Source organism: Chelonoidis abingdonii, chromosome 6, assembly GCF_003597395.2.
Source record: "Chelonoidis abingdonii isolate Lonesome George chromosome 6, CheloAbing_2.0, whole genome shotgun sequence".
Classification (NCBI taxonomy): Eukaryota; Metazoa; Chordata; order Testudines; family Testudinidae; genus Chelonoidis; species Chelonoidis abingdonii.
The window spans coordinates 66988055-67011967 of record NC_133774.1 but is presented as its reverse complement, the minus strand read 5'-3'; the positions used below and the strand labels follow the sequence as shown (position 1 = coordinate 67011967).

At 40.4% G+C, this 23913-nt stretch overlaps 1 protein-coding gene across 11 annotated transcripts in view; it reads right to left on the bottom strand.

Moving 5' to 3' along the window:
• Positions 1–23913, bottom strand: part of PPIP5K2 (diphosphoinositol pentakisphosphate kinase 2) — an 85388-nt gene that overhangs the window by 47394 nt on the left and 14081 nt on the right. For 9 of the 11 annotated variants that reach the window (XM_032763443.2, XM_032763448.2, XM_032763450.2 and 6 more), the window contains exons 2-9: positions 21581–21966; positions 18197–18392; positions 17354–17444; positions 14835–14920; positions 9330–9484; positions 8247–8348; positions 5563–5724; positions 1614–1735 (exon numbers count right to left, since the gene is read on the bottom strand). In XM_032763443.2, coding sequence (XP_032619334.1) covers positions 1614–1735; positions 5563–5724; positions 8247–8348; positions 9330–9484; positions 14835–14920; positions 17354–17444; positions 18197–18392; positions 21581–21724 — 1058 coding nt within the window. In that variant the 5' untranslated portion in view covers positions 21725–21966. The other 2 variants (XM_032763445.2, XM_032763447.2) reach the window with 2 other exon arrangements.

Sequence of the window (23913 nt, the reverse complement as noted above, 5' to 3'; positions counted from 1 at the left end):
AAGGGCTTCTCGCCTCTCTTCTATACAAGCCTGGTGCCCCTTACCTAGGGTTTCTGTTGGGCTTCCCAATCCACCGCAGCACTCCTCCAAACCTTCTATTTCTCTCTGGACAAACTCTTCTCTGCTGCAATCTGCACTCTGCTCCAATCCAACCTTTCTCCTTCAACTACCACACCCTGTCTGACTGAAGCAGGGGTTTATATCCCATGACTGGAGTCAGGTGCTCTAAATGAAGTCAGGTGCTCTAATTGGAGTCAGGTGCTCTAGTTAATCTAAAGCAAACCTTCCTCCCTTGGCAGGGAATAAGGCCCCCTGCTAACACTCTTATGCTGCCCTCTGGCCATGCTGTATCACACAGCTCAGGTGATTCAGTGTAGTATGGCCTTTCTGCACTACACCACTAGTATAATCTTGTTGTAAAGACAGTTTAACTGGCCAACACAGAATAACCCTAGTTTATGCGCAACAAATCAGTGGCACAGTAGAAGAGAAAAGGGGGCATGGTTGAAGGAAGGGAAGGCACAGTCAGGATCCTTCTAGATCACACCAATCCTGGCCTAAATTTTCAGCCCTTTGGGCTGTTGTAGCCAGTATGAATTACAGTAGTCTGATGAATGCCTCAACACAATGTGGGCAGCAACAGCCAGGCCCAAAGCCGCGCTCGGACGAGCAGGAGCGGCGCCAGGGTATCTGACGCCCTAGGCGGACGGCCACTTCGCCGTCCCCCGCGGGTCCGGTGGACCTACCGCAGTCATTTCGGCGGGCGGTCCGCTGCTGGAAAGGCTCCGGTGGAGCTGCTGCAGTCATTTCGGCGGACAGTGTGCTGGTCTAAAGGCTCTGGCGGACCTACCGCAGTCATTTCGGCGGACGGTCCGCTGGTCTCAAGGTTCCGGTGGACCTGCCGTAGGCATGACTGCAGTAGGTCTGCCAGAGCCTTTAGACCAGCGCACCGTCCGCCGAAATGACTGCGGCAGTTCCACCGGAGCCTTTCCAGCAGCGGACCGCCCGCCGAAATGACTGCGGTACGTCCCCCAGACCCACGTGCCGCCCCGTCCTGGTAAAATAGCGCCCCCCAAAATTCTGGCGCCCTAGGCCATTGCCTAGGTCGCCTAAATGGTAGCGCCGGCCCTGCGGACGAGGGCAGTGCAAAGCTGTGCTTTCAACCAACCTCTCTGTACAGCACACCTTAACTTGCACTTTTTATCTGGGTTAGTTAATCCATTAAGCAAATTTAACAAGTTAGCATATTTCTTTTTTTTCTGTCTAACAAAGATGTTCTCAGATTGATTTTGAATTCTGCAATTGTCACTTTTCTAAGGCATAAGGGAATGCACATGAAAATAAAAAAAATAAACTTTTATACATTTATTTTTCATTTCTAGTTATTCTAGATGGTGCTCGCTTTAAAAGCAAAGGCTTTTCCTGCTTTAAAGAAAAAACTATCCAGAAGATTCTGTGAACTTGTTTCAATCCTGGAGTAAAAGGACCCTCAAAAAAAAAAAAAAATGTTTAAGACAGAAATACTTTGGAAACTGGATGAAAACTTCCACAGCAAAGAAATGATTGCATGAACATATAAAGCAATCATATAATATCAATTAATGAACTCTTACCCAAGTATCTTCGCACAATCATCATAGTATTTCATGGAGTTCTTCACAAAACTGAAGCCATTGACGTCACAGACATAGGATTGGCCATTAGCACGCAACAAGTCAAAGCCACAAACTGTTTGCTGTTAAGAATAAATAGTGAAAAGCACAGTTTCCATTTCAGTCAAGGGTCTCGTGTTTCCAGACCTGCATGTTAAGTATGGTTCTGATCTGAAAAGGCAACACAAAAATGCCATTGTGGGTTCTATATTTATTGTTCTTCAGTGACTCCATATTAAATTTGTTCAGTTTATACACAATGTTTTCCTAATTACTTGCCTTACATCCCACCCTGAGTTCTTAACTTCTCACACATCAGTAGCAACATGAATTCTGCAGGCCAAATTCTGCTTTCCGTTACACTTGTGCATCCACATTATCTTCAGAACTCCCACTGTCCATAGAATTTGGACTGCAGAATCCTCTTTTCTGGTAGCGGTAAGAGATATGGAGAGAGATAAACACACGCCCACCCTTCTTATCTCTCAGAATTACCAAAAAATATGCTATTTATAAAATTGATGCAGTAATGCCATTTTTAACCATTTCTTTTCAGAATATTATTATTTGTTATTTGTATTACTATAGCACCTAGGAGCCCCAGTCATGGACCAGGAACCACTGTGCTAGGTTCTTTACAAACATAGAACAAAAGGCAGTTCCTATCCCACTAGTGCTGTCACAGCAGCATTATTGTTATACTTGTGCTAACTAACTGAGCACTATCGTGAGTATGCATACATGAGGAGGGGACTCACATCCTAGCTCATAGTGTAGACGTAAGCCTTAAATAGTTATTAGTAAAGACATTCTGCTCCTTATCCAGATTATTTCAAATTAGTTTTCAAATACAAAAACTATATACTTTATTTGGGACTCTTGGTTCTGACATCACTGAAGACTTTACAGCTTAATATATTCTAGCACTGGGACCAGTGCTGGCACCAGTTAGGAGTCACATCTATGTGATTAACTGCAACTGCATCACTAAAGGTCCATTGTTACCAACAAAGCATATATATAAGATTATGCAAGCTGAATGCAAATAGATTTGTTTAATACAAAAAAATCAACCTTTACAAATTAAACTGAGTGAATGTAAGCTAGTATGCACACATGCAAAACAGGAGAGAAAAATATGCGTGTCGTAATAATCTATGTCTATTTTATGTATGAGTTTTCTGAATTCATCTCTCTCTATTTGTCCACAATGGCAATAGTAGGCATCTCTCAGTCTCAAGAGACCATGAGAATCCACCCCGAGAGGTAAAAAATGTACTCAGTTGGTTTTATGGCAGCCGCGGCTGTGGCTGAAGAGACCCATTCAAGAGAGAATCTCTGCTGCATCTGTCAAATTTCAAGGTGATGTTTTGACCTTTTGGGCTCTGTCTTCTGCAAGCTCTTTTCTCCTCTGCTAAGCTGGACTGCTTCCCCTCATAATTCAGGAGACCTTTGTTTAGCTCGTTTCCAAAGGCTGCGGTCTTGAGTGTGATCTTCCCAGTTGTCCACATCCATGTCCATTTCTTTGAGGTCTCACTTGCACACATCCTTGAAACACAATTTTGGGTGTCCTCTGGGTCTTTTTCCAGATGCCAATTCGCTGTAGACTATGTCCTTTGGGATGTGCCCATCATTCATTCAGCACACATGCCCAAGCCAGCAGAGGCATCTCTGGTTGAGGAGTGTTTGCATGCTGTGTATGCTGGCCAGTTTGAGCACTTCAGTGCTAGTGATTCTGTCCTTCCAGGAGATGCCAAAGGTTTGATGAAGGTAACGGATATGAAAGCTGTTGAGCCTCTTTTCCTGATGAGAGTGTAAGGTCAACATCTCGCTTCCATAAAAAAGTGTGCTGATAACACATGCACAATACATACAGATCTTTGTGTGTTTTGTCAGTTTGTTGTTTTGCCATACCCTCTTTCTTTAGTCTAGACATTGTGGCGGTTTTTCCAATGTGAGTTCCATTTCAAGTGAAAGGTTGACTGCAATAGTGGATCCCAGGTACGTGAACTTGTTGTTGATCTTGATGGAGGGTGCTTTCTCAACTCCTTGGCACATTATGTTAATCCTTTTTAGGCTTATGGTAAGCCCAAAGCCTGCCAAGAACTTTGGAAAAACCATACATAAGGTTTTGGAGATGGGCTTCTGTGTGGGCTGTCACTCCTGAGTCATCAGCAAAGAGGAAGTGTTAGATAAGGGTGTCTCAAGTCTTGGTTTTAGATCTGAGTCTTGCAAGATTGAACAGCTTCCTATCAGATCTTGAGTGCAAGTAGATTCCCTTGGTTGAGGAACCAAAAGCTTGTTTCAGTAGTAAGGAGAAGATGATCCCAAACAGAGTTGGGGCAAAGTACACAACCTTGCCTAACTGCTACGCATCTGGAAACCCTCAGAAACTGAACTGTTGTATTGAACTGTGCCATACGTGTTTTCATGGAAAGATCAAATCACGCCTGAGAGGGACAGCCAATCTTTTCTAGAAGCATAAATAGTCTACTTCTACTGACAAGGTCAAAAGCCTTTGTGAGATCAACAAAGGCTGTTGTGACAAAGTTCCTGCTCTGCCTTCGTGGGTTCTGCGCTTTCTGGTGTATTTGCTCACCTCAGAGGTTTTCGGCAGTCCTCAGTTTGGCTCCTTTTGTTAGTGGCACAAACCTGCCATTCACTCGGCTAACCTCATCACTGGCCAGCATGGGGAAAAGGAAGAGAACAATCCCCACAGTCTCTGCTGGCCCACCTAATGGGTTGGGGGACAGGCGAGAGACTTTCCCCTCTGCGGGACCCACACGCCAGACCAACTCCTCTTATATCAAATAGGGAATTGGGAGGATGGGGGGAACCCGGGCCCGCCCTCTACTCCAGGTTCCAGCCCAGGGTCCTGTGGATTGCAGTTGTCTTTAGTGTCTCCTGTAACAGCTGTGAGACAGCTACAACTCCCTGGGGCTACTTCCCCATGGCCTCCTCCCAACACCTTCTTTGTCCTCACCACCGGACGTTCCTCCTGATGTCTGATAACGCTTGTACTTCTCAGTCCTCCAGCAGTACGCCTACTCACTCTCAGCTTCTTGCACGCCTCTTGCTCCCAGCTCCTTGCACGCCCCTCACTGACTGCAGTAAGGTCCTTTTCAAACCAGGTGCCCTGATTGGCCTTCCTGTCTTAATGGATTCTAGCAGCTTCTTAATTGACTCCATGTGTCCTAATTAGCTTGTCTGCCTTAACTGGTTCCAGCAAGTTCCTGATTGTTCTGGAACTGCCCTGTTACCTTACCCAGGGAAAAGGGACCTGCTTAATCTGAGGCTAATATATCTGCCTTCCAGCACTCTCTTGTAGCCATCTGGCTGATCCTGTCACACTATGTAAAAGGGCATTATTTGTTGCTGGGTTTGTTTTTTTTGGTAGTTATCTCAGCGATAACAGACCTTTCAGCTGTGAAGTCGCACTGTGATTCAGGATAGATTTTGTCTGCAAGGGTCTGCAAGTCTATTCCGGATAACTTGGGCAAAGGCTTTTCCCATAATCCTAAGAAGGAAAATGTCACGATAGGTGTTACAGTCACTCCTGTCACCCTTGTTTTTATAGAGAGATGATGTTGGCATCTCATTTCTTGTGGTACTCTGTCCTCTTTCCAGCACAGGCAGACTAACTCATGAAGACATTGCAGTAGAATAGGTTTTCCGCATTTTATGACCTCGGACAGTATGCAGTAAGAATATTAAAAAACTAATTATTTAAAAACAGTAGAAGTTCACCAGAATTAAAAAAAAAAAAAAAAAAAAAAGTGACTAATTTCTTTTTCCATCCCAGGAGATCTCTAACAATAATACCTCTGTTTATGAGCACTGACTAACAGAATTTTCACACAGTAAACGATTAGTACTACACATTTTATCAGCTAGTAAGTGGTCTGTTTACCTTAAATGCAAGGCACACTTTCCAAGCAATCAACTTCTCTCTTGCATTCAGGATGACTGGATATCTCACTTCTTTTCCTTCACTGTCTCGTTCTACCTTGCCATCCAAAGCTGGGGACTTCCTAGCTTCAGCATGTGCATAGTCTGGACCGACTGTGTACACCTTTATTTAAAAATTAGAAGTTATTAACTTAGCTACTCCGAGTTTATGTCAACTTCAGATCATGTAGTGGCATACACATGTTCAAAAACATTACGAGGGCTTGTCTACACAGCAAGTTACTGTGTGGCCACCCACAGGCCAACTTTCGGTCTACAGCACACCAGCAGGTGTAAGTGTTCCCTTATACCTCAATCACGCCTTAACCACAGTTCCCTGTGTGTTCTAAGTGACCAGGTTACCGGTTTCCACAGAACCCAGTCTGAAGTTGTTAATAGAATCCTGTTATATAGACTCACTGCAAATTAGATGGTAATGCTCTTAACCAATGATGAGGTGGTTTCCAGGCTCCCTCTTTACTTTGTTCTCACAGGACATCCAGCCTGACGGATTATCAGTGATAAACAAAGCAGGAAGGAAGATAGCTAGAACACTAGTGGTGGAGGTCTGTGCCAAGGCTAAAAAAAAAATATTTATGCTACAACTGATCAAACTCATATGCTGTGGCAGTACAGGAAGCAAAGAGTAAGTTCTCTTCCTCCACCATAGGACCTGCGAAGTCTCAGACAGCAGATATATATATGGAGTGGTAAAATGTCTGATTTTACTGAACTATCTCAGTTTGGGAGCTAGTCCACGTACCTCCTGTTGCGAGGAAATTGCTTGATTTTTTTGCAGACAAAACTGATCAAATTAGGGATGCTGCTGTGGTGGAAGAGTTTGGTCTTGAGAGAACAAGGGCATCATCTTCTCTTCTAGAATTTCAGCCACTAATACTTGCTGAGGTACTTAGAGAACTTCATACCTGAACCTGTATTTTGGATGTATGTCATTCCTGGGCGATAACGACAATGTGGAAGTACTGAGTCTTTTACTTTTGGAGTCTGTTAATGCCTCAGAGCTGGCAGGCTGCCTATTACTTTAAAGGAAGCTGCAGTGTTGCTTTTACTCAAGAAGTCATCACTTGACACTAACAATCTAACTAATTATTGACCAGGAGAAGGTTGTAGTGAGACAATTCTCACTGTATCTAGAGGTCTTTCACCTCCTAGGCCCTTGTCACACTACATACAGGTGTGGCTTTGGCACAGACTGAAGTGCTCAATAATCTCCTCCTGGATGAAGATCATTTGTCAATACAGGTACTACTACTTCTATCAGCTGCCTGTGATACCACTGATCATAGGGAGATGTTACTTGTCAGGACTACTCTGTCTTCAGTAGCTTTGTTCTTTTCTCTCCGAGATGTCAATAGGTAGTTGTGGGCAATTGCTCCTCTCCCCAAAGAATTCTCAGGTACACTCAACTGTATGTCTCCATCACATCTGATGTGATTCAGTAGCTCAGCCAGTGTCTAACTGAGATTAAGAAATGGATGAGAGTGAGCAGAGTTGGGAAAGCAACTGCATGAGATGGTGGAGGTAACATCAGTCCTTCTGATTGCTGGAATACATCCATTAGTTATGAGAGTTTACAGCTTAGGGTTAATTTTAGACCCTCAGCTTCCGTTTGGTTGCATTACAACACAGGCTGCCTTTTACCATTTGTGTTTCACTAGGAGGCTCTGACTCACGCTTTCATAACCTCAAGATTAGCTACTGCGATGTGTTCTCTATGGGGCTACACCTTAAAAACATTTGAAGAGTGACAATGGTGAACAATGCAGCAGCTTGCTTACCAAGGAAGCCATCTAACTGGGAGTATACAACATCAGTACTCTGGGATATGCACTGCACCATCTTCCTATTGGTCTTCAGGTGGCTTTTAAGATGTTGGTTATGACCCATAAAGTTCTACCTAGCCTGGGAGTAGGCCTACCCAAAAGACTGCCTCTCCATATGCCATACTGTCACAGTTCTGGGCAGCCAAAGTATCCAAGCAGGATCTCCCCCTCATTATAAGAGGGGGTTCTTGGTAGGGTGTTCGCAGCAAGGGCTCAGAGATTCTGGAACTTGTTTTGGACCATGGGAGGGAGCAACATGAATTTGGTGACTTTCCAGGATCTATTCCCCACACAATTAAGGGAAGGAAATTCTGTAGGTGACTGGCTGAGTTCCTGTTGAAATAATTACTTTAACACTGCTGGAATTTTATTTTATTAATAATAATGCGAGGATGCCTAGTCTTTTATAATTATTTTAAATCTAAATTAATAAAAACTAAATATATAAAGCAAATGAACTAAAAAAAGTATAGATAATGTATTAACAATGTACTTTCAGTGTATTTTCTTCACAGCAGTGTACATTTATAATTAGTCATAGTTTATTAGTAAATATACTAATACTTCTCAAATGTCTACTAATAACTAATAATTTCTAATACTAATAATTCTCAAATTTCATTGCACCATGACCCCTTTCTGACAACAGAAATTATTACAAGACCCCCCACAACGGTCTTGTAATAACTGAGCCTGCCTGAGCCCTGCCACCCTACAAGACACATTTTCATCTCAAAAACTGCCACAGCTCTTGGGAGTATTTGACTGTTCTAAATATAAATCAGAATGTGCAGTTTCATACCTTTACATCAGTGCCATCTGTAGGCATGAACTCCTCATAAATGTAGGAGCCCGTTTTTCTCACATTGCTTTCAGGGGAATAAACACTGCTCCTGCTGCCAATCTGAAACAAATATTTTCTATTAAAGTCTCTCTTTAAGATAGACCCTTTCACCTCCTTAAATATGCACATACACAGAGCTGATTTCTGTCTCTTCTTCCACAATTTCCTTCCCCGTCCTGGTTTTGGATAACTAAACATATTCCACAAAGGATGGCTTTATAGATACAAATACATTAAACGATTTAGAGACTTGACTATGCAGTCATATCTATTTAATAGAGGTTGAAAATATAAACAAAAGTTTCCCAAATGACTGACTACTTCTATACCATAAAATGGTACAATGCTACCTCTGTGTTAATATTTTGCAGCACTTACCAGATTAAGGGAACAGATTCTGAAATTATACAGTACTACATTTAAGCTATACACAAAGTTACATTACATCCAGCCTCAGTATGCATCCTCACTGCTAACTGCAATAACTTTTTATTTAATCAATAGTTAGCAGGAATGCATTGTCACTAGAAAGAACCTTGTTCTAGTTTTAGTCAACAGATTCAGGTCAACAGATCTCTATAACAGCTTCTGTTCTGACCTGTTTGAGTATTTGAGGTGAAAATTCACACAACCTCCTCAAGAGGAGTTTGTGTATGTTCGTTCTCTCATCACTTTAGTTTAAACCACCAATATATTAGGGAACTTGTATTCTTGAAAATGAATCCATTCATGTGCGCAACAAGATGGTGGGCAAAGACAACCCTGGTTGCAGTGTAGAGGAGGTCTGCTAGGATATCTATGTTAAAGAAATTGTCAGCAGGTAGATTACAGACCCTTTTTGTACCACTTCTGTGGTACAAAGGCCATACCTCTGCTAGAGGATTTGGTCTTTTGATTCTGGTTTGTGTAGATTTGCATCTGATTCTCCAAAGATATTTCAAAGTTTGGTTTTTTTTTTTAAGTCTCTATAATAGAACCAAGATTATAGTAATTCAGTACAATTTTTTTTTTTTAATAATTTAAGTGTGGCAATTTCCTCACCTTTCGAAAAAGCCTCTGGCTTCCACCGCCAGCAGATGTTGGATAATAAATGTATACATTGTGGTCCTCGGCACTCACTGGCTTCTCTACAAATGGCTTTTGGAAAACTTCCCCATTCACCTCCACCTGGTCTTCTCCTTCAATCAAACTGCATTCTGGAGAAACGAGCACAAATTAGAGACATATTAAGCAGTAAAGGTATATACAATAAAAGTCACAATTACTCACTTTTCAAAAATTAACAATTTATAATTAATATCTTTAGTCTTCAGTTTAAGACAAGAAAAATATTGAACTACTGAAACTGAATCACCAATTTAAGTTCCTATAAATCATGTTTGGAGCAGTCATTCAAGGAAGGAAGCACTAGGAACAGACCCAGATTTGGCATCAGAACATCTCCCTGGTACAAACTGGGGATGAACCTCTACTCGATCTAGTCCATCAGTGCTGGACTGAGCCCTAAAACACTTAACCAATGAACTATGGTGCACTGGTGCCTGCTCATCAGCCTCCTCTCCATAACTTAGCATCTCTCTGCCATCCCTACAGGTGCAGGAAGGGAATTCACCTTGTCTCGGGAGTATCTGTGTTTCTTCCCTGCAGGTCACTGGGAATTACTTTCTCAGTGCAACAGTGATTTACAAGCATCATCTAGGAACAGAGAAAGAACACACTAGCATCTCTCCCACCCCTGCTTCCTGGGTGGATTGATTTAAATCAAAGCAATTTAATTATGAGTTAAATGAGCATACATGAAATTGATTTAAATCACTAATTTTAATCACATTTTGCCTTTGTACTTTATTTTTCTAAAGAAAAGCAGATTTTCAATGGTTGGTATAATTTGGTACTTCTTTTTGCTACCCAGGAGGATACACTTTATCTATATACATTTATTTAAGCAATTATATAATTTAACATATATTTATTCAGGTGTTTAATTGATCCATTTATTATGGCAGAAAATGGTGAGTGATACATTTCTTATGTACTAGATTGATTTTCTATTCATGGTTTTGTCATTTGTGGACGGAAACTTGAATTCAATTAAAAATGTATAAAACTAGGATTTTAAAATTGTTTATTTGTTAAATAAAACTACCTTAAATAGGCATGATACATAAGAAGAATGAGTTTTTCAAAACATGTTTTACATTTAAAACTGACTGATCTGATTAAAAAAAAGGATGCATTACCAATAGTTAGTGAACTGAGCTGACTGTTTCTGGTCACTATGTCCTTCAAGATTTTAGAACTAATAGATCTCATCCTCTAAACCTCATTTAAATTCATACAGTGGAAGAGAAAAATAAGCTTTCCTACTTTTTGAGCTCCCAATTGGTTTCTCAACTTTTGATTAACTAGTCGCTGAACTCAACTAACTGAATAAACTGAACAAAGAAAATATACTCTGTGCCTGCAGAAGAAGCTATTGCCATCAAAACTGGTCTAGCGCATCAACAAACACTGGTTCCACATACTTAGCCAGTGACTTCCACCAGTTCACTGGTCTGCCTTTTAAAACTTTGGCAGCAAACATGCATTGCCTGATTTTTTTAAAATTTAATTTAAACTATTTTTTGATAGATTATAGTAAGTTTAGCTTGTAATGTGAGTTATGATTTCAAATTTAATTGAAAATAGTTTAAAAAAATATTGTATTTTAATAAAAAAATGCTATTAAAAAAGATTTTTAAATCACTGATCTTTTTTTAATCCAATCTGCTTGCCTCAGTCTCTCAATTTCAGGGAGAGAGAGAGCCAGCATCTATGCTGCAACACCTGCTCATAACAATCTCCTTGGCATTACAGAACAGGGAAATGAACCATCATTGTCACATCCTTCCAAACTGGGCAGAGCCAGCCTTGGTATATCAATGTTTTCTTCACCTTAGCATCTCTCCCCTCACCCTCTTATTTCAAGAAGATGTATATACTTGTACATAACCTCAAGAAATCATTCTGTCCAAAAGTGTCTGTTTAATCATCTCAAGCCAATCATGTTCACTGCCATATATTAGATTAGAAACCAACTCTCAGATAGAAATTCAGATTTTTGAGATAACATATAGCATGCTACAATTCTACCACCAATGAAATTAAAAATACAAAAAACTTAAAATATCTGAAACTAAGTATTTATTAATGGAATAAACTGTAAGACTGCATCATAATGGATATATAAACACGTGGCAAACGTTCAGTACCTTGTACTGCAATTTCCAACTGAATCGAGTTCCCTTTTTTTCAAGTTGCCTATTGCACAAAGTCCAGCCAGCTACAGTATTTGCTTAAGCAGGCTGTGTGCAATTTCCTGGCTGTGGTTTCTGGATTACAAACTTTATGATGATACAAGAGCTAGAATCTCATCAAAGTGAGTGCCTTTTTCTGAGGAGGAAAAAGTTGACGAAGAAATTCTGGTCTATCCAATTGTTTAAAATGTTTAAGGAAAGTTCAAAAGGAACTTTGAAACTTGATCTACCATCCAACCTTATTTCATTGCTCATATGCCTGATGTTACCACTGTAGTTAAATTACTGGACTCAAATGCAATACACAAGAAAAAGTTGGAACACAAAGAGACTTCAATAGTTAAATGGATGATGTAAGTAAGTGACTTTATGAAATATTTTTGAAGTAAGATTGTTTCATTTACGGCTATCACAGCTACACTTGCATCTTCATTCCCTCTTCTCTCCCCACTCCTCCGACAACATCAGGTGTGAGAGAGTATTTATCCATGTATATTAGAAGGATCCAGGTTCAATGTCTCTACTATAAATGTGATAAGGACCTAGTAGGCCAGGAACATCTATTTCTCCAAAAATGGATCTCTAATGGCCTTCCTGCCAACCATCTTAGTGATATCAGTCTTGATATTCCATTAATCCACTTCAAATATCCCATTTTCTTTCAAGCTGTCCTTATATGTGGAATGCCTTTCCTGAGGCAAGATATTAGGCCACCAGTTTCTCCTCATTTAAATCCCTTTTACTTTCTATTGCAGTGACATGAAATACTGAGTCTATATACACTCACAACATTAAAAAAAAAGCACACTTCCCACTAGCTTTTGCCAGGTTATCTTATTGCTCTAACTCCTGTCCATCTAGCTGTTACATTTTGTTATACTAAGTCTGAAGTTAGAGTGTTCCATTGTATTATTTTAACAGTCTCTAATCTAGGGTACTGTGGCACTTTCTGATAGTCAGGTCTCTAACAGGAATCAAATTAAGCTTCCAAATTTTGAGGTACCAATGGGTACAATTTTCCAAAAATCCCTCATTAACTTATGAGCCCCAGCCCTATTTTCAAAAGTGACTTATACTTCACTGAAAATCAACTGAAAGTGATTGAGGCACTTTGAATGTTTTACTCAAAAATTACCAATCATTTTGGAAAATTCTGACCTATGCTCTCAGCTTGCCTTCTAAACGTCATAGTTTTTCCAGTTTTTATGAAAGACCATTCAACTTCCCTCCAAAGAGGAAATTAGTTATATTCACGGAACACAATTGTGGTATTTCCCTCAATCCCAATGTTCCCTAAACCCTTTTTTCTGGATCCTCTCTCAATTTTAGATATAGTGTCTTACAAGACTTACATAAAAAATAAAATTTGTTACATTTTTTAAAAAATTATTAGGGAATCATCAGTAGGCCGACATGCAGTTAAGGATGCACTGAGATTTGCACTTTAGTGAGAAAGAAACTTCTGTTTTTTTGAAAAACAATAAATAAATCCAATTCCAAGGCAACAATCTTAAGCAGAGTGAATTTTCAGGACAGATGGATTGCCTCTCAAGGACTCAGACTTGAAGGACAGAAATGACTATTGTAATCATCTAGTCTGACCTCCTGCAGACTGAAGGCATAGAACCTCATCCATCCTCTCCTGTAATAAATCTCTAACCTCTAGCTGAGTTATGGAAGTCCTCAAATCATCATTTAAAGACTTAAAGTTACAGAAAATCCATTTACTCTACTTTAAACCTGCAAGTGACCCATGCTGCAGAGGAAGGCAAAAATAAACCAAACACACAAACAAACAAAAAAAACCCCACCCAAAGTCTCTGCCAATTTAACCCAAGGAGAAAATTCCCCCCCCCCGACCCAAAATATGGCTATCAGTTGGACCCAGAGCATGTCGGCAAGAACCACCAGCCAGACAGTTACACTTTCTGATCTCAAAGGGGTAACCTTCCTGGCTAATTAGCCTACAAGGAATGGAAGACGGGATTTCTGCTTTCTCTTAATCAACTGTTTGAAATGCTTGTTTATCCAGTTTGCTCTGCAACCACTTCCTATGAATTTTTTTTTCTTGCTTGGGATGCAGGCTTCCAATAGCTTCTGCAACCTAGACTTAAAGTAGTTCTAAGCCTCCTCCACATTCAGATCCTTGAGTTCTCCAGTCCAGTCCACTTCCATAATTCTCTTAATTTTTGTAAGTTTTCCCATTTGAAATCAAGGACCCTAGTCGCAGACCTATTGTTGTTTCTCCTTCCATTTTGTTTAAACTGATTTAGCTCATGATCTCTCAAACCAGGGTTGTCTCCAACCATCAGTTCTTCTATGAGTCCTCAACTACTCATCAATACAAAATCTAAAATGGCATCACCTCATGTCGGTTTGGTGACTATTTGGTGTAGAAATCTGTCAGCTATCACATTAAGGAAAATCTAGGCCCTATTAGTAGTAGCATTTGTCATCTGATCTATATCTGGAATATTAAAGTCTCTCATAAATACTACTGGGAATTGTGTGATTATTTAATTAAATACAGTCTCTATATTTTACAGATGGGAATTGAAGTACAAATAGTAGCACTTCCTTGCCTGACAGGTATGCTGTGAGTATAAATAGATTAGACTGTGAAGCATTCAGATACTTTAGAGATGAGGGTCACATAAATACCTTAGTTAGATCAACAGAAGCTTGGACAGCCTATTTTCATTATGAAGTTATTTGCATATTTGCCATAACTGTTGATGTTGACCCTTTTAGCCCAGGAGCAACATCTTTGTTGTAAGTCTGTTTAAGTGTTAACGCATTGACTGTGCAAGCTCCTTGGTACCAATTCATCCCAAGCACTCTCCAGAATGACAGCTCTCAGCCAGCTCAAAATGTTAGCTCCTCCTACTGTCTCCCAGTATCTGTGCCCTGTGTGGTCTCATTATGTTGGGCTGAGGGAGAACAGCCAGCCAGATTTGGTAAAGTTATTCAGGATGGGACTGCTTCTGAGGGACCATGGCAAGCACCTCCACAGCAGAGTTAAAAACTATATTTTGTAGGGAACTTTTGCTGTAAGCATCTGCTCCTCCCCATCTCCTTCCCCCTTGCAATGAGCAGGAAGTCATTGACTGAATTAAAGGAAAGGGGCACAGAAGTGGGTGCAGGCAAGCAGAGGGTTCAGAATGTTAAAGGTTACCATTCAAAATGTTTAACAAAATATTCCAAGATGTCAGAATAGAACCTTAATAAGAAAGTTAGGAAAATCTGTTACCTTTGGGATTGTTTGGATCACGGTTCAGAATTGCATAACGAGGAAGTAAAATGCCTTCAGCTTTGAGGATGCTATACACTTCTCTCCTAAAAGAAGACCACAAAGCTTATCCAACCAAAGCAATAAAGTCTGAATATTTACATTTTATAGTCCATGAAACCCAAAGCTTACTTTATATAATCATAACTATCATGGTACTTTGTTCACGTACGCAGTGTTTTAAGGGATGTCTATTTAGACAGTTGCACTTCACACCAATGTCACTGAACCAGTGCGAATTGCAATGTCAATACTTTTAGTTTGTCACAAGACAGGAAGAACAGAGTATGGAGAGACTTACTCCATGCAAGTGCAATTCCAAATTTGCTGAAATGCTTGTGCACTGCTGCAACAACTGTTGGTCATCAACTGGTAGGTGTCTGAAATTGTACTTTTTTTTTTTTTTTTTTTACTGTACAAAAGGCTCCAGTATTTCTATACTTCATTAACTATTCATTTATTAATATTTGCTTTTCATGATGGAGAGAGAAAAGGTGAGTCAGATAATATCTTTGATTGGATCAATTTCTGTTGGTGAAAGAGACAAGCTTTTGAGCTACCCAGAGTTCTTTGCCAGGTCACGATGCAGACGGAGAAGATACTTTGGATGACAGTGGGAACTCAGAACACTAACATCTGAACAGGCTTTTTCTTTGCATAAATGTTGTGGATAAAAACGTAGCAAATAAACCACATGAACTCTACAACCAAATAATGTACATAAGTATAACAAATAGTATATAAAATGTAATATCTGACTTTTTGGGACATAACTAACTTCTCCATGCATTTCAGTGAGACTCCTCTATTTAATAGAGAGGTAGGCAAACTTTTTTGCCTGAGGGCCACAGTGGGGAATAGAAATTGTATGGTGGGCCATGAATGGTTACAAAATTAGGGTTGGGGTGCAGGAAGGAGTGTGGGCTCTGGGATGGGGCTGGGGATAAGGAGGATGCTCTGGGCTGGGACCGAGGAGTTCAGAGGGTGGGAGATCAGGGCTGGGGCAGAGGTGTGGGAAGGGGTGCAGGTTCCAGCTTAGAGTGCAGGCTCTGGGGTGGAGGTGGGGATGAGAGGTTTGTGTTGCAGGAGGGTGCTACAGGCTGGGATGGAGGGGTTAGGAGAGCAGGAGGGGGATCAGGGCTGGGGCAGTGGGCTGGGGCGTGTGGAGAGGATCAGGGCTGGGGCAGGCTCCGAGCGGTGCCTACCTCGAGTGGCTCCCAGAAGCAGTGGCATGTCCCTTCTCTGGCTCCTATGTGCAGCCAGGCAGCTGTGCACGCTGCCCCATCCACAGGCACCGCCCCTGCAGCTCCCACTAGAGCGCATAGGAGCCAGAGCCGGGCCATGCTGCAGCTTCCAAGAGCTGCGTGGTGTGGAACCCAACTCAGCGCCCAGGCCAGAGTGTTGGAGCGGAGGCCAACCCGCATCACGCAGCCCCGACCCTGTGCCCCAGCCGGAGTGGGACCAAGCTACATGGTGTGGCCACCAACCCAGTGCCCCGGCCACAGCAGGGCCAAGACACATGGCGCAGCTCGCCGTAGTTTGCCCACCCCTGATTTAATATAATTTCAGCTAAACCTCTCTTTGTTTCACAACCACTGTTTCACAATTACTACTATCTTGGCCTCTACCATTGCCAATATCTTTCAATGTTTGTCACTAAGTGTCTCGTGCAACGACGAAGTGAAATGCTTATGAAATAATACTTTGAGACTGACAGTAATTACAAATGTCTCCACAGAACAAAGTTGAAAGTAAAAAAAGTTAAAATTTTAATTAATTTTAAAATCTCAACATCAGGATCTCACTGCTTGAGCTTCACAGACTCAACTGGTGTGGGTAACGGAAAGACATTAGGGACAAACCCTAAGCGAGATAACTTGTGATTACTATTTCGACTGCAGTAGTACCCACTATATGCTAAATCTTACCAAACTGAGAAAGGCATTCCCCTCACTCCATTCTGGATTTACTTTCAGACTGTAAACAATTTGAGGCAAAAATTGTCATTTACTATATGTTTGTACAGAACCTAGCACTATGAGGTCCTGACCTAGGCCAGACCTCTAAGAGACACCACAACATAAAGTAATAAATAATTCTAAAGGACTGATCAAAAGCAGTACAGTCTAATTCCAGATTAAGGTCAACAAGATACACCTATCTATTATTTACTAGTCATTTGTTTTGTAATTTACTGTCTTCTAACATGTATGTATGTAAGAACATAAGAACATGTGTGTGTATATATATATATACACACACACACACACACACACAAGTACACATACACATAATATTTTTGAGATAGTGTCAGCCAGTATATTTACTAGACTACTGTAGAATAATGCATATTGGTGTTGTCATTGCGATGACAATCCCAAGATATTACCAGTATTTCACAGTCTTAAATAGTTATTTTATTTGATTTTCAGTAAAACGGAGCTGAAGTGGTTTATATCTGATTTGTGGTTATTACTTACCTGTCTTGTATGCGATACTGCATATTCAAGTCATTGATTACAAATGGATTCCTGAGTTTTGCATAGGAAACTGCTTTGTCCAGTGGAAATCCTAAACAAGGTTTATTAAGGAATATATATTAACTTACTAGTGTCATGTTAAGTATTTGGGTTAAAAAAACCTTCAATTTCAATATTATACATATGACCTGAATGAGTAGAGGGTTTTTTTTTATGTTTTAATCAGTGTGATCTATAGCTGAATTGAGCTATGCATAAAAGTCAGCATAGCCTAGTAACCCAGTAAATCAAGTTAGACGATTAGAATAACTTTTCCTCTGGCTCCTTGCCCTTTCGTTCCAACCATTAGAAAACTGTGTTCTACATCTCTAGTCACTGAATACTTTGGTATTTTGCCAGTGTACAGAGGAGAGAGGTAGAGGGATGTGACTATCCAGAATGAATGTTTCTTACAGAGCAAGATTCCTCAATAGATGTACAAAAGTATTTCTTTAAGTGAGAATGGTCCTGTGCTTACTGGGGTGAGGTGAACAAGTACATTTGATAGCTTCATAAGTAAATGTTATTTGTCTGGTCAGCAATTAGATTTCAAATACCACAGCAGACTAAATGATTCCAAACATTTAATACAATAATATTTTAATGCTGTAATAGCTGAAATACTAAAAGCCGAGTTTAAAATTTTATAATTGTGATGTTAATTTTTTCCAAATGCCCAAAACAAAAAGCCCCTAGAGACTGCTAACTTGTAATTCGGCTAAATATTCAATTAAAAGAATAAAAAAAGAGGCTAAAATGAAGTTTAAAAGTGAGAGGTTCATGCTACTACTTGGAAAGCTTTACCTTTAGAATGAAAAGAAATGAGACAGTCACATAAAGGCCAGTTTTCTACAGGTTCATTCAAAATGACATCCTCTTCAAATATTACCACTGTGATGTACTTAAACATGGAGAGGCGTTCCAGAATTTCGTTCATTGGTTTGGACTTGGATTTCTTTGCCATGGAACATATCCCAACCACAATCAGCCTTTCTGGTGGCTAACACAAAAAATAAAGTTAATAAGCGTTAGTGGTGTTGGGTTTTTTTGTTTGTGGTGATAAGGTGAGTGATTAAGTATTCCCAGGGTACAATAAATGCTTAATTAGTCAATGAACAGGAACATTATATTCCAATCCAACATTTGTAGATATTACTTTTAAATTATCCTCTAGCAATTTGCAATATTAGATGTTCACAAAAAACAGTGTTTGACAATTTGCCTTACTATCGCCACATGAAGAATGACTTGACAAATTGTCAGCAGCACTAGCGTTGCAATATGTTCTGATGCACTACTGCACACTTATGAATATTGTTATAGGTGCTTTTCTCAGGCACAAATTTGAGATAATCAAAAACTGAGTTGTGAATGTCAAAAACAAATGAGATTATGCAGAAGAGTCCCCTGGAAATTAATGTAAATAATTTAGACATACCTAGAAGCCCCAAACCTCCTTTTATTTTATTACACACTATTGTTACAAATAAAGTAGGATTATTGTAACAGATTAGAAAAAACTCTCTCGAGTTTTTCTGTTTACTTTGTGCATTTTAAAACACCTCCTGTATAGCCACTTTCACAATCTCTCTTTATATTGGTTTCTCCTTTGAGTGGATCTTTCAAAGAGCAAAGGAGGAAAGCAAATTTTTTAGAGATAAGAAAATGTGACGATTTTAAGTGGATTTATTTAAATGTGCAGTGTACAACTTTTTCTTAATGTATACCACAAATATATCAAAAGCCAATACAGTCCAAGTTATCAAATGCTATTGGATGCTTAGTTTGCTTTTCTTAATTGATTTTAACTGTGCAGTCTTATGATGCATTAATGGTGTATTGCACTTAGCTTATAAGCAGACATGCTCACAATCGATGAAAGTGTAGTCTAGTGACCACTTCCTGGAAAAGTCAAGTTATGCATCTTCTAGTATTATTCTGAAGCAAAGGCTGAGCTGAGAACTGTAGTTTTAAGAAGAGTTATAGCATAATGATTTAGACAGACTGAAAAGCAAGAGCTACTATATCAGTCAAACTAAGATGTTACCAAATACACCAACTGTAACTCCAAGCTCAGAACCTTCTGAAAGACCATCTATGGCAGGTGTCGGCAACCTTTCAGAAGTGGTGTGCCGAGTCTTCATTTATTCACTCTAATTTAAGGTTTCATGTGCCAGTAATACATTTTAACATTTTTAGATGGTCTCTCTCTAAGTCTACAATATATAACTAAACTATTGTTGTATGTAAAGTAAATAAGGTTTTTAAAAAGTTTAAGAAGCTTCATGTAAAATTAAATTAAAATGCAGAGCCCCCCCAGACTGGTGGCCAGGACCCGGGCAGTGTGAGTGCCACTGAAAATCAGCTTGCGTGCCGCCTTCGGCACCCGTGCTATAAGTTGCCTACCTCGATCTATGGTATACTTTAAATAAAAAAATAAATTAAAAAAATACCAAACAAACTCTACTTCCTTGTATATTTCTAGAGACCAGTGTAAGAAACAATAGGATAGTGGAAAGGTGGCAGTCAATTACCGGAAAATGAGGAGTAATTGAGGGAATGAAAAAAATCTTGTTTTTCATTCACTACCCTACCATGATCATCATGAGTGACTATGCGATCACCCAAATATCAATTTTAGATCACTGCTTCAGAAGTTAAGTACAGTACAATGTAAATTAAATTGCAAGATTGCAGAGGCTAACTTGCTTACTAACTGAAACTTGCAGCACCAGAAAATTGCACATATGTGAACTCTGAAGCAACACACAAGGAAAAAAAATGTTCAGAATTTTTTTTAGAAGTTATTAGCATGTGACTTTCTTCATATTCATATTAAAGCGGAAACAAGGACCTTAATCAGTGATTTTCTAAATTGAAGAATTTTTATAAGTACATTTTTTCCTCTGGGTTAATATCTTGACTCACCAATAACAGTCATTAAGACCCAATCTTTTTAAAGTAATCTGCGTAGTTACTTGTATACTACACTGATGAAGGCCAAAGAAGAGTCCTGTAGCAGCAAGAGGAAGTAGCTACAAATATGCTAGTAGATATACTTATTCTAAGACCATAAAACTATGGTCCGCAGGCTGGATCTGGCCCCTCGGGGCTTTGGATCCAGCCCATGGAATTGTCCCCCATGGTGCCGTGGGCCCTGCGCCGCTCTCAGAAACAGCCGGCACCACGTCCCTCCGGACCCCGGGCAGGGGGCTCCGTGTGTTGCCGTTGCCTCCAGGCACCGCCCACCACAGCACCCATTGCCCAGGAATGGGGAACTGCGGCCAATGGGAGCTTCGGGGGAGGTACCTGGAGGCACGGCAAGGGCAGTGCACGTGGAGTCCTCCGACCTCCCCTCGCTCAGGGGCCACAGCACTTCCTGAAGCGCCTGGGGCTGGGGACAGGGCAGGTATGCAGGGAGCCTACCCTGGCTCCAGTGCGCACCACTGTCATCCCAGAGCCACTTTAGGTAAGCGACGCCGGGTTGGAGCCTGAACCCCTCCTGCTTCCCATCTCCTAGCTCTAAGCCTCCTGCCTGCACCTTGTACCACTCCTGCACCCTGCCTGCTCTGAGCCCCCTTGTACACCCTGCACGCCTCCTGCACCCCAACTCCTGTCCTGTGCCCCCTCCACAGTCTGCACCCCTGCCCTGAGCCCGCTCCTGCACCCCAACCCTTCCCTGAGCCCCCTCATGTACCCCACACCCCTCTCTTCCCCAATCCCTTGTCCTGAGCCCCTTCTTGCACACTGCACTCCCTCCCACATCCTGCACTCCCTCCCACACCCCAACGCCCTGCCCTAGCCCTGCATACAATTTCCCCACCCAGATGTGGCCCTCAGCCCAAAAAGTGTGCCCATCCCGCCATAAAGTCATGTTATTTTTATTGATGCCTTTATTTCTACATGTTGCACAAAGGACTCAGTCTTGCAAGATTCTGAGCTGCCTGGCTCCAATCAACCAAAGCACTAAAGCACATGCTTAACTCTGAATTTAGTAGACTACTTATGATTTAAGTTAAGCGTGTACTCAAAATATTTTGCTGTGGTGAGTCTAATGCACTCAGCAACTAAAAGAATCAAACTCCTAATGCATATTCTGAGAATAATATTTCTCAGCCTTTAGTATTTTAAAATAAGTTATGCCATTAACTATACCTTTGAAAAAAGATACTTTCCTACAGTACTTACAGAATCATACTCTTCATCCTCCTCTTCTGCATGGTCATAGAAATGATCAAAGTCAGCAGATCTGGATGAATCCAATAATTCATCTCCATCTTCACCGCCCACAAAGAATCTAGGAGGGTCACTCTCTGTTGCGCTAACCGACATCTTTACAAGCACTATCTATGTTGAAACTGCAGCCACTCCAATATCTGAGATACTGTGCATATTCTCAGTAGCCAGGGAACATTCAAATCCTTTGCAGTTTGTCACTTCTTGCAGTCACTTTTTACTGTGACAAAGTCAGCTGCCAAATGCACTTTAACTGCTATCATCAGTTCACTGAGTTGTTGCTCCAAAAGAAACAAAACCCCACAAGTTAATTTTCTCTGAGAGGGCAATCTTTTATCCTAAAGAAAAGAAAGAACAATTCCTGAAAAAAATTACATTTCATCGAACCATTTTTTTTATAGCACAATTTTCAAATTTATTACCAACTGGTACAAAATACACATACCCGGTCAAGAAGAAGTGCCAAAATAATTAAAAATCCCAAGACAAACTAAAAGTACCCTTAAATAAATGTGTATATTTTAAGGGGAAAAGGTTCCTTCTGAGACTGATTTACAGTTTAATCACCAATGGACATCAGTCATGAAACAAAGGAAATAATAGTCAAAAGCAAATTTATTTCCATCAGGAAGGGTGGCTGAAAAAGATGAAGTGCAGAAAATATTTTTTCCCTCTGCCTTTGTTAGAGAAGTGAATAAAATCCTCTTTAAAAGTTCAGAAATTTAACTCTCATTCTTGACTTCAGCTACTTTACTACACAGTCCTCTGATCACATTATGCAACTAACAAAGACAAAAAGAAAGATGTTTGACAATAATATTAGCCAAAAATTAAAGGGATTCACCATAACTAGAGATTTTAAAGCCAGTTAAGTTCTGCAAATAGACCTACCTTCAAAAAAATTCTGCAGTAGCAGAGAAACAACCATATTTCTACTTGACAGCATGACTTTTTTTCCAGGCCATTGAAAAAAAAAAAATTGCAAAATGAATGCTACTTCTACACTAAAGAGATAATACAAAGTTAAACATTTACAACGACTTTCATTTCAGTATTAAAGTAGTTTATAAATATAAAGACTCAATGATTTTATGACGAAGGCATATGTTATGCCCATTTAAGCAGAAATCTGAAGCACAGCAAAGTAACTTGGCCAAAACAGTTGTCTATAGAACTAAAGAGCCCTGATGATCAATCCCCTGTTGTAATCTGTAGCTTTTGGGATCCACACAGACAAAACAAAGAATCACAATTACTGTAAGGTAATCAACTGTTCTTTCTCTGAGTCTTGTGTGGATCCCTCTTATAGAGACTAGCTAGCACTTCCAAATTAATAGGAGGTGAGTACTAGGGAATCCTAACTACAGTTAACTAAGAATCGCTCACATCACCAAATCCAGGGTAAAATTTTTGATAAAGATGTGGGCTGAGTGCCAAAAGGCTGCTCTGCATATCTCAGATACACAAATATTCTAGGCATGTTAGAGGCAGTCTCAGCTGTAGTTGAATGGGCCTGAGTTCCTGACGGAAAGGACTTATCTGCCAGTTGGTAACAGACTGTAATGCACTGAACTGAACAATCTCTGGGATGAGTTGGCCTGATCTTGCACAACCTTCCCCAATGCCAAAAACAGGGTGATTTCTTGAATGGCTTTGTCCTGTCTAAATAATAAAGAAACAAACTCTGAAAACATATAAAGTACTTCCTCACAGGTTTCAGGGTGCTTTGGAGAAGAAAACAGGAGGTTGATGGTTTAAACAGTGGGGGGCGGGGGGACGACACAAAAAGCAAACATCCAGATGCCATCTCATCTGGGAATCTCACTAATACTCCTGGCTGAGCTGATGGCCACCAGGAAGACTTAAGAGTGAGATGGTGAAGAGAGCACTTGAATAAGAGTTCAAAGGGGAGGTGGCGATTGTCTATACAGCACTACTGCTGATAGGATGAAACTTCCTAAACCGTCCCTGTTATCTTAGAGGTCTTCTCCTGGGAGCAGGTGTATAGACATCCAGGGATCCCAGTGTAAGCCAAAAGCCTAATGGGAAGAAATTGTCTCAAGTAAAATTGTTCTCCATTTTGATTATTTTGCCTTATACTCCACTTTGCTAGCTTTGAATTAGTAAGAAGAAATTATTCGGAGTTTATTCTTTGCTGATTTGACACGGTTCCGCATGGGGAACTGTTAGATAAATTGGAAAAGATGGGGATGAATATGAAAGTTGTAAGGTGGATAAGGAACTGGTTAAAGGGGAGACTCCAGCGGATCGTACTGAAGGGTGAA